Here is a 12,031-nt window from a genome sequence, read left to right on the forward strand (position 1 = left end):
TGAATGTTATATCCAACACACAAACATATTCAACACATACACAGACTGTTAACACATTTGGCAAACACTATGCCGAAGCATGTTAGTCTGGCTGTCCCCAGAACATTCAGTTGTAAGGTGAAAAATCCTCAATTCTGCCTGCGTGGGCTCCGAGAGAAAGTGAGTTCATAACAACTACACAAACAAAACTAAACACTGCCACTCCATGATTCAGCACCAACCAAAGCATCAGTGCTGCTGCAAAAAGCCACATATTAACAAACCGACTTTACTTTGCAAGAAAAGCGGATGAAAGAAAGCCAGTAATAAAGCAAATGAATGTTAACCACTGACAAAAAATGATTATGAGAACACTGCAACAAGCACTGAGATATGAAGGGCTTTGCATCAATAGCTCACAGGCTGCATATTCATAGTTAATACTGTATTTACTCATGTAATTTGCGCACCCACAAGTTTTCACTCATATTTTGGAAAAAAAAAACAAAAAAACTTTTACTCGCATATTTTGCGCTCCCTGGTGTGCAAACACACCAGCATACACACGGGCGCGTGCACGGCAGGCTTTTGAAGATCAGAAGGAGGATGGATAGACTTACATTTTGAGTCGACCTGTTTTTTTTTTTTTGGCCAGCAAGGGGCGCAAGTCTGGGGTCAATTTACATGCAGCAATATACCGTATACATTGCGCATTGTGATCTTTGTAGGGTTTTTTTAGGACATGTTCGCAAAATCTCCACGTAATTTGCGCACCCCCTTTTTGAAGCCTGAATTTTAGGAAAAAAAGGTGCGCAAATTATGCGAGTAAATATGGTAGCTCACAGTGCCGATTTTCGAGTTTTACGTGCTTTGAAACTTGGCAAACTATCAACAGGTCAAAACCTAAGACATTAGAAAAAAAGTAGAATGGTTTACATTCACCACTTTAACAAGTGCCTAAGAGACACAGCTGGTTTTGCAAAAACTCAACTATTTAAACATCTGACATGACTGACTGTTCTTGGTGCCAACAGGATTAACAGGTTCAAACATGCATATGAAGGAAGCCGACAGCCATCGAAATTAGGGAACATAGGGAAGTGTTTTTTTTTTCTGATCAATGGGAAATTAACAGTATTTTACAGCTCAAAGGTAATTGATTAGAAAGGAAAAAAAACAGCCACATGCCACCGATGGGATCCGACCCCACGACCTCTGTGGGTTCAGATCCAACCGGCAGCATGCAGCTGTTTTTTTTTTATTCTACTTTGTAATGAGCTATAAAACAATTTCACTGCTAATTTTCCACTAATCAACACCAAAAATCTAAAAAAAAGAGAGAATACATTTTTTTCCCTACACTCCTTCATTTCGAAGACTGTTGGCTTCCTTCATATGTATGTCATAATGAGCACCTCATTTCCCTTCCCTTGCCTGCTTATCATGTGGTACAAGGTGCAAAATAACTGTGCCAGTGCTTTTATTCACCATGATGTCACACTACAAAGCTCTGTTAAATCCTTCACCAAAGGCTACAACACATAGGTTTCGTTAAATGTGGCCCTGACACCATAATGCTTAGTGGTTATGGTGTTTGGTTACCTAGCACAAGTTCACAGATTGACTTGTGCCCATGGCAGCTGCTTTTTGATGCAGATGAAATGCAATAACAACTGCGTACTGAGATTTTGGTGCACATTAAAGAACTCCAGGTTGCCATATAGTGCTATTAGCAAAGAATAAAACAAAAGCTTAACCCAAAGAAGTTTTCCAAGAGTTCAAGGCAGATTTGAAATGCACATCCTCAGGAAGAATACCTTACCTGTATCAGAAACAAGATAGAAAGCACATGTTTCATTGCATGAGACCAATATTTCTCAAACCGTAAAACAGGTGCAAAAATGACAGCTCTATCAATTCCCTTGACTGCTTGTATAGAGAGGCAGCCACAAACACAGAGCTGAACTGCAGCTGCCCCCAGTGGGAGCATTAGTGGAAATGGCAAACAGGTGGCACAACTAACGCACATCCAGTGCACTTGCTGGACATAGCTTTCAGAAAACTGATACAAGTGTCTGTAGTGTACTGTGTACAGCTACACAGATTAAAAAAATATAGCAGTATAATTCACTGGAACACAAGATAACCTATTAAATCACTGTTTGGTGCATGAAGTAAATGATGGTGAATAAGCAGCCCGTCAAACTTTTCAAATTATGCAAATGAATTCGACACTCCAAAATTCAATTCCCATAAGCTTATCCAAGTCTTTCTACTTCCTGCAACAACTCAGGGATCGTTCCCTACAGGGCGTGGAATACATACCCATGCTTAGTGGGGAAAAAAAAAGAAGAAAATATAGATGCCTTCAATTTAAAAGGCAGCCTCAGAATGGTTCCACACCAAAAGTGGAGGACTGGAAGTCCACATTTCTTTAAACACTGCCTTTCCCATGATAAAGGCCAAAGGTCATGTTTATGTACTTCCCTGAATCTGATACACAGTGAAACCATACTTATTTGTTGCTCTGCTAACATAGCAGCATAGCATACGCATTTCTCTCTGCATTGCGATTAGCCTAGCTACTATGGTATGCATGCCACAATAAATGAGGCCACCCTATTCTCCTGTACTGGCAATTTCGTGACTAATGAGCAGGGTACTACTGCTATACATGAGTACCACAACAAGATAAAAAATCACACGCAGAACTGCTTGAAAAAAATAAGCAGAACTGCTTGAGAAAAACAAAATCACTGCCGAAATTGGCTGGTCATAACAAATAGAGAAATTTTCTAGTATGTGACTTTGTAAACAGCGCTTTAACAATGTATTAGATGAGAACTCAGCCCATTTCTTAGAAGTCACTGTGACAGTGCCATAATTTTGAAAATAAACTGAAATCCTTAATTATTTCAGACCGCAAGAGGCTGACTACATACATATAATATACCCTATACACGAATATGCACGTCTGGTCATATATATGGGCTGCACCTTGCGTCTTTTTCTGAGAGCCCCCTATGACGGCAGCTGTCCGGCAGGATATCGAAATAAAATTTCACATGCTTTGACTGACAAACCTCAGGCACAGTGAAATATGGCTCTTGGGCATCCCGGAGAGGGTCCTGCAGATAGTCTCGCATGAACTCGCTTACTACCCTCTCATCATCAAACACTGTGTCCTAGGAAAGAAAAAGCAGCTTTAGGAACCATGCTGTAATACATGAGACATTCGGTGCACACAAGTATTACTAAAAGGTGAACGGAAATGATGCAGGCATGCTTTGAGGTGCTTTACAATACCAGTCAGAAACATCTTATTGCTCTTAATCATTTTATGCCTTACCCAGTTAAAAACTGACTAAGTATTTGATGTGGTCATTAAGTAATGAAAGATGAAAAAAAAAAACACACACACACACACAGAGAACTACCAAGCACAAGCCAATTAGTCCAGGATGCTTATTTCACCTAGTACTACTCAATAACAATGACCTTGAAAATGTACCTGAAGGCAGAACCCCCCCCCCCCCCCCAAACAATGACAAAACAAACACTTTTTCAACAATAATTTGAGAAGTGAGATCAAGATTCAGTACCTAAAATACACAGTAGTATGCATCTTCATCGTGAAGACAAATTTTCCTACCACAACCGCTAACTCATTTGCAGTGAAACTGCGCAAAAAGCTTGGGTATTGCGGTAACTTTTGCCTCATATTAAAGGGTCCCAGAAAAGGGTGTTTGAGATTGGCCACAATACGCCTGCATTATGCAGAGGCACCGATCATGCAAGACCTCGAAAGCGAGCCGATCATTTACAATTTATTTTTAAAAATTCGCGCATCTATGCCTTGGAGGGACCATCGGTGCCGGGCTTTCGCCCGAATCTGCGCGCAACGCGTCATTCAGCGCTCGTTACATCAGCAGCGGAGGGATATCATTGGTTCGCCATGTCAACTCTTTCTGACGTCACACAGCTACCATGAAGCTCCGCCCCCCCCCCCCCCCCCTTCCCCGGGGTACTCCTGAGCGTGTCGCCAGCTGGCGGAGGGGCCGAGTGGGTGGGACTGGCGTGGGAGCGGCGACATTTCAGTGTGCAGAAGTGACGAGAAGAGAAAGAAAAGCGCAAAAACGTGGAAATTCAAATTTTACCTACAGATAACTCAGCTTACACAAAATGCATTAACAAAATTCTCACTGGAGCATATTTGTGAAGTGGCGTCCTTTAACAACCTAGGCATACTGCAACATTGCTAAGAGCCCCTTTCAGAGCCCCTTTAAGCGTGACAATAGTACTTACCTAGTTAAGCCACGCATGATGCAGACCCATAATAGACTACGCTGAGATCGACAAACTGAAAGCTGCCAGCGCCGGGTTGCCACCCAACGGCAGCAGTGGTGCCACCAAAGGATCCGCGCAACTTGTAACTCTCACCTCTGCGCCTTTCGCGCTGTGGCGCTCTCCTCTGCAGACATGAGATGGTGTCACCATCGCCCTTCGATGAAAACCCACCAGTGGCAACTTTCAGTTCCTCAATCTTGATGCAGACGATTACGGGTTTGCGTCATGCGCAGCTGAACCAGGTAAGTATCATTGTCAAACTTACTACTAGACAAAAGTTACCACAATACCCAAGCTCTGTGCGCAGTTTCACCGCAAACGAGACAGCAGTTGAGGCAGGAATATTTTAAAAAGCCTTCACGGTAATGATGCACAATACAGTATAGGACTCTTGGTAACTAGTGTTAAAATATTCAAAATTCAGATTTTAAGATTTTGACACTGTACTGGAAAAACTCGCGCGAGAATCAAGTTTCTCTTGAAGCTTTTGTCATGACTGCAAGGTAATGTGGCAATTGACAAATTTTAGAACAGTAGAATGTTCCAGATGAAATTTATCATAACAGAGTACTCAGCATTAAAAAAAAGCTGATATGAAACAACATACCATGCATGTTCAAAAGCTGTAGCCATTGATAAAGTATGCAGCAACTAATCGCACCTTGCAACAGCACCTAGATCAGTTTTAGAATTTATCACTACTTCTCCAAATATTTTTACGACTTTACATACTAGACCCAAGCTCATTAACTCTAATTTATAAAAGGTGTCCTTACCTTTTGTTCCTGAGAGAGGAACTTTTGAAAAGCCTTCAAAGTGACCTTTCCACTTTCATCAGCATACGGTTTGAAAAAATCGTTGAAAAGCTGCAAGAAATATAAACACTGGTGGCTAAAAAAATTTAAAAGCTCACTTTCACAAGGCTCTCGAACACTGTTTTCATGAAGTGAAATACAAACCAAAGAGCCAAGCACAGACTATTAGGCTATTTAAATCTATAAAAACATGCATGCATAGTGATGTGCTTGTGCAATAATACATATAGCAACTGTGTGTGTCAGTTGTGTTCATTCATTTTTGTTTGTTTGTCTGTTTCAACACTCTCATGGTAAAAATATCTCTCCAGGTGAATACAGTAAAACCTCATTATATCGAACTTCGAGGAACCCGTCTCAGTTATTTCAGAATTGAATTACCTATGCCCCCCCCCCCCAAATGCCACAAACCATTTGCATGACGGTAAATTTATTTGGTGAAAAAGAGGGCAATATTTGTCTGCTTCTGCAATGAAAACTGCATGATAGCGATGATTTTTAGCAGTTCCATTAAATGCCTTACTGCGTGCACACTATCAGGAATGCCAAAGAAGAACAGGTCGAAAATGGTACCAGCCTCCACAGTTTTTTTTTCATGGTGCAATATGGTGGAGGTAGCGCCTCCTCCTCAGTGGCGCTTTCGCATTTGGGAAGGCTTTACCACACACACACAAAAAAAAAAAAATAGCACTTGAAGAGTGTGCACTTTTGAGGCACTAGAAGATCCACACGGATGGAAGTGAGGGAAACGTGTGTCAGAGTCAGAACAGCGAGACGCCTGCTAAAAAGTAAGTGGAAAGTCCACACACGCGTCAATCAGCATCTGAAACACATGAAGCTGTACTCAGCTGGCTCGCCGATGCGATAGCTGCCGTCGCCACGGGTTGGCTCTGAAAACGAAACTATGAGACTGGACTATTCCTTGGCCTAGCAACCATAGCCTTCTAATCTTTGTCATGCCTGCTGCTGCATGCACACCAGAGACGTTTTGAGTTTCATGCCCCAAGCAGTTCAGGGCTGAGAAGGGATAGCTAAACAATCGCACGCAGTGCCGGTTGTTCCTCAACACGACCTCCCGTTTGGGAACCTGTCTAAATAAATCACTGCAAGCCCAGCAGTTCAAATTATCCTCATTTACAAATTAACGATGTTTTTACTGTAGATTAACTATTCACTTTAAAGGGCCCCTGATCTGGTTCAGATACTTCAAATAAGCAAGCGCAGTGCTTAGATCAAGCACTCATGATCATCTTTCCCAAAATATTAGAGCCGTGGGCACTGCAAGTGAGAGTAAAAATTGAAACCATAGCCTGCTCATGCCCTAATATACGCACGCAGTCCCAACATCCCCACCTTCTATCGGCAGACAAAGTGACCCCATCAGGAATGTAAAAGGCACCTAAGCATTTTATCCGTCCGTCATCCTAACAGGTGACTTGCTTTCCCAGCACCTGGCTGCCTGCATACTGTACATGCCCTCTCCCCTTTATTTGCTGTTAATTGTTTCCACACAAACTAAGAAGCACTTTAGCTTTGCTTTCCAGTCCATATGGATTTCTTTGAAGTGCATATAACATTCCTTCACTTCACTTCAGTCACAGTTTGCTCGCTTCGTGTGTGTGTGTTTTGTGCACACTGTGTCTTTTTGTGACACAGCTTTTATCTTGTGCTAACTGGTGCACAGTCTTTCCGGTGAGTGCTAACATACCGCCACTTGAAATTCACTACCAGCACATCACCACAGTCCAACGGTAGATTTAGGGATGGGATGCTTAACCCACTTTTCGGCAAAAAAATAAGTCAAAGAAATACACAGTTCAAATGACCCCCCCCCGAGAGTGACCCATACATCTACACTTCCCACAGTCTGCCATGCCACTCTGCAGTTGTGGTAATGTAGTGCAATGGGCACTATGCCATTATGACCCACCATCTGGGCAACATGTGAAAATGCATGCTTGGCACAATGCACATGGAGGCTTAAGTGATAGACTTGTCATATATCTTCACCCCTTTCCTGGAGAGCAGGCGTAAGAGAATATCTGCAGAGGCTAGCTACCCAATGTGCAAGACAAACTATCTTAGAGATGGCACAGCTCAAACAAGTGCAGTGAAACTGTTTCATTGCAACAGTTGTAAATTCCACTTTAAAGAGCCATTTCATATAATTGTTACGGAAGAGAGTTCCCAGGATGACAGCTCGCAACTGATGCAGAATAACAAAATTCTTGACCGCAGAAAAGTCAGAGACCCTTGAAGACATGTGAAACTCTAGACTGTTATGCTCTAATGTATAGCTGTGGATTAAGATCTCAGTTGATAATTGGCATATGTAGCACCTAGCTCTCATGCTGCCAGCTATGAATGATGCTTCTGCTCCACATTCTATTAAACAAGAAAATAGCCTTGCAATAAATGCAGAAATCCCTCACAAGCTACCAAGAACTGGAAAGCATTCAGACAGCTTACCTTTTCATCATGTATCAAGCTGTGATATAGTGATGCAAAACCTTCAAAGCCAATTTCACCAGCTCTGTTAGTGTCAACTTCCTGTGAAAAAAATTAAAAACTTGTTAAGCATTCAACAGTAGGCTTTGTACACTCTGCTCAAAGGCAGAACCATATACACTCAATGAAGTTGCAGCGGAAGCACACTGAAGAAGCACAGTATATTTCTCATTTGCACAGGAAAATAACCAAAGGAATACGCTAATGGAGAAAAGTAGGCATAATAAACCTCAGTGTTAGCCACTATCTCATACAAGCTTCAGAAAAAAAAAAAAAAAAAAAGAAACACTTGCCTGAAAGTACTCTTTCAATTTGTTTGTTGACAGTTTACAGTTGACCTTGGGAAAAAATGCCTTGAGGTCTTTCAAAGTTATTCTGAAAATAAGAAAAGTGTTTTTCATAGGAAGTACGAAAATCATTAGGCTTTGCTAGTCACACAGTCAAGCCTGCTCGTGCTAAACCCGACCATGACACACATTTCATTTTTTATATCCTGACACGATGTTCTGTTCTGAAATTTGCAAAGAGGCTGCATACTCAGCAATATGCTTGTATTTTTTTTTGTTTCGTTTATTGGGGTTTAACGCCCCAAAGTGACTCAGGCTATGAGGGACGCCGTAGTGAAGGGCTCCGGAAATTTTGACCTCCCATTGTTAGAAGATGTGATTTGCAGCAACAGTGTGGAATCTCCACCCCCCCCCCACTACAATTCCCTTGTGACATGACAAATGACATGATTTGTTTCTTTGGCATACAGGGATGCCTTTCAGTGAGGTTCAACAGCAGGCATAGTTTAATACAATTTTCAAAACTGCTTGGGAAACAGCTTCACCACTTCTATCCAAACAGGACTGAATATCACTATGTCTCTGTGCCTATCTGTTAACGATCAGTGGTGCAGAACCTCAGGGCTGCTTGGTGGAGTGTGGTAATAGCAAGGGCATATGAATTTCTCATTGCACCAGAATTTTCAGAGTCTATGTGGTCATCTATGCTTCATCGGATCGCATGTGACATCCCACAGGATCTGCAAACTGCTATTTACTAAAACCAAAACTGACAAAAAATGGCTAGCAATTAGTCATGATACGCTCTGGCTTTTAGAGTTAATTTTCATCACTACTACACCTGTAGAAATATTTAAAGGCAAAAGTATTGGCACATGAAACTTCATAACCATATGTACCTAAACCAATTCAGAAGCCAATCTACACTGGCACCCATGCAGGATGAGATAGACTGGCTGCCTAAGAGGCAAATGGAAAGGAATTTCTGTAGTCAAGTCCAGAATTACCACCTGGTAAGTGAATTTTGGTTTTTGCCACAAACATCGCATTTCAAGCCAGACAGCCTATCATTTACCAAAAGCTTATCCAAGCCCAATTTAAATGACACTGCTAGTTAAGCTGTACATGGCAACTACTCTAAGGAAATGTGAGTTTTTGGAAGCAAGCAGCTTAATTACGTTCCAATAACATATGCCCATGGTAGAAAAAAACACCTTGATAAAAATGCATCACATGAATAACAAAGAGACAGAAATCTTGGTTTAGCCCTTCACAGTTCCCTTTCTTGTCGTTTGCACATTTTCCACACTTATTTTTTACCAAGACATGTAGGACAGACAATCATATGTTAAAATACACATGTACAATCTTAAGTTGAAAGTACAAACTTACACATTTCGTGGATTCTGCATGCTGTAAAATTCTTTACGCAGCCATCGCTCAACTTGAAGTGGGTAGGACGCAGACAACGTATCAGCCACCAAGTGCCGAATCCCACGAATCCACTGCTCACAATCCTTGGCTGATGTAGCTAGGTTTAAACCAAAATAAATTGTAAATGTATTGTTTAACATCCCAAAGCGACATATAAGCTGTGGGGACAGCGTAGTGGAAGGCTCTGGATTAATTTAGACCACCACGGGCTCTTTTACGTGCATTGACATCGCATAGCACACAGGCTTTTGCATCACAGTATGGCCCCTGTGGCTGGGGTCAAACCCCCGACCTTGGGATCAGCAGCCGAATGCCAAAGCCACTTGGCAGGTCAGGTTTAAACCGAAGTGTCATCTTAAATCACTATTAAAACAAAGGATGAATCAACTGCTAGAGACGTACACATAAAACAGGAAAAAGTACAAAATCAGTATTCAGATTATGACCTAGGTATCACCATCGTCTGACAAAACTGTCTGCAATGCTGATGCTGTGCCTCTGATATTCATTTTCCTCCATGACATCACTTTTCTGGCAGATATGGTATATCGAGCTTAATGTCCGGCCATGGTGCTAGAACCTATTCTAACACCCTAACACCATGGTCCCGACATCACTTCTGTGCCCAAGATGATACTGATGTACAGCCCTTTCTAAAGTCTAGGCAAGGTTACTATTTGAGTTTCAATCTGCCAAGATGTGTACAGCACCTGTCAAATACGAAATACAAGTACAAAGCCTAGAACTGAGTAAGAGAGCTCTAAGAAAAAATTTTGGAAAAACTTTAACAGCTGCGTCCAATTTAATGTCTAACCTTGAGCTGTGTTTTACTATAAAGTAATTTACTGCAGCAATATATTGGTGCAAAGCACACAAAAACTGACATTTCTTTTTTTTCTCTATTTTGGCTGAACTCATTCCCCACAGCTCCCAACTTTTGAACAAAGATCTTTTCATGTGAGAAAGGAACGAAGGCCTCGGGGTAATGCTAGCTAAGCCACCAACATTCAGCTGAATCAATGGCTCTGCTATATCTAACCATGGAAACAGTTTGTCAACTACTTTTCTAGCTGCAATGCCTACAGCACTGGATGCCCATGAACATAGGCAACAATGAATTCAAAAATGACAGCTTTCAATTGCCACTCTGTCTGAAAAGGACCTGCTGAGAAGAAAATGCAATACAATTCAACACTGCTTCTTGAACAGTAGCTTGCACTACTTTGAATAAAGACTAAAAACATGCTTACAGAACTTCATTCACTTCTTACCAACACAAGACAATGTCTTGAGACGAAAGGCACTGCCGTAAAATATAACAAAGCACTGGGCTGGGTCCCATTTCCTAGCATCTTCTGGCCACCGGTCAAATATCTTCGAGTTGCGTCCCAGCCTAACTTCTTTGACTTCTCGCAGATCAACTGAAATATAACATTAATGGGTTACTTGACCAAGGTACACGGTTGAAAATTTCATTTTCATAGCTACATTTACTCCGTTCATTGATGAGTTTCTCGGCGAAAAATTAATGACTGCGTCGCAGCGAATCACGTCAACTATCTCCAAAGAACACGGCTTCTGAATTAATGAATCAAGTTCCTAACGGTTCTCTTCGTGGACACACTAGAGAACAGCTAAGAATCGATGTTAGCCAACTAAGAACGGAACAGCATCAGTAAAAATAATAACTAAACCGACAGAAGAATGACAGAGAAGGTGCTCACCTGCTCCTTCTTCCACCGCTCGCCCGGTGACTGGCCGCCACCAAATGACCTGCCGAGTTTCCAGCTTTATCGAGAAAGTCCTCTTCTCGGGCCGACCCTTTTGGTAGAACTTTATGAGGGAAGTTCCGTGCTCCAACTTACGAATAATCTGTTCAATCTCGCGCAAACTTGACAACGCAACAGGTACGCTGCCGTTTTGATGAACGGACGCAGCCATCACTGCTAGTGGCACACAGTTTCGTGAACTATCCAGTGAGCAGGATTGCACCTACAACGCAACAACGCTTCGGCGAGCAATGGCTCTTCTAATAAGAAGAAGGCAACCGTCTTCGAGACCGAAAATTTTCACAGATACCTGTGGCAACGTGAATTTTGATTAGTCTTTGCGTCCGGCTTGGTCATGGCATTGCCGCAGTTTCTCGCGAACGCCCGTGGGTGCTCCCACCCAAGTTCGACTAGATTACCAAGATACGAAATCCGCACAACTACGGCACTACATTTTGCAAAATTCTTTCACGAGTAACCCAACACAAAGGTTACCGTGAGCCTCCTGTCTCCTCCACATCGAAACTCCACCTGACTCCGCTCCCGGACACTTGATCGGAGCACGGAAACACTAGCTACCCGCGCGCCGCTGCTGCAGCCCTTAGCAACATAAACAAAAACGTAAGGGGCACAGTGTTGCCGCTTTAGCTGCGTTAGCGCTTTAGTCGATAGCACGGTGGAAGAATAGTTGCATTTAATGTCGCAGAGTTGAAAAACGCTTCAAGTTCGTGCGCATATTATTATAACCATGGAGGAAAAAAAAAGAAAACTGCGGAGGGAGCCCGACGCCAAGCGGTCCGCCTTCGCAAGCCAAGTGTTCGTGAAGCCGCTCCCTCCCCTGTTTTTCGCTCTCCTAGTCAGTCCTTTATGTTTTGGTTCTGGTATGTTTTAG

General features: G+C 42.3%; 1 protein-coding gene across 1 annotated transcript in view; it reads right to left on the bottom strand.

Annotated features, from left to right (window-relative positions):
- Positions 1-11,762, bottom strand: part of sl (small wing phospholipase C gamma 1) — a 105,356-nt gene extending 93,594 nt beyond the window's left edge. The window contains exons 1-7 of the mRNA XM_089579843.1: positions 11,095-11,762; positions 10,642-10,791; positions 9,329-9,467; positions 7,943-8,024; positions 7,611-7,691; positions 5,103-5,192; positions 3,063-3,164 (exon numbers count right to left, since the gene is read on the bottom strand). Coding sequence (XP_089435969.1) covers positions 3,063-3,164; positions 5,103-5,192; positions 7,611-7,691; positions 7,943-8,024; positions 9,329-9,467; positions 10,642-10,791; positions 11,095-11,311 — 861 coding nt within the window. The 5' untranslated portion in view covers positions 11,312-11,762. The remainder of the gene's footprint in view (positions 1-3,062; positions 3,165-5,102; positions 5,193-7,610; positions 7,692-7,942; positions 8,025-9,328; positions 9,468-10,641; positions 10,792-11,094) is intronic.
- Between the last annotated feature and the right edge of the window lie 269 nt (positions 11,763-12,031).

Source organism: Amblyomma mixtum, chromosome 3, assembly GCF_055824585.1.
Source record: "Amblyomma mixtum isolate Tamu chromosome 3, ASM5582458v1, whole genome shotgun sequence".
Lineage (NCBI taxonomy): Eukaryota > Metazoa > Arthropoda > Arachnida > Ixodida > Ixodidae > Amblyomma > Amblyomma mixtum.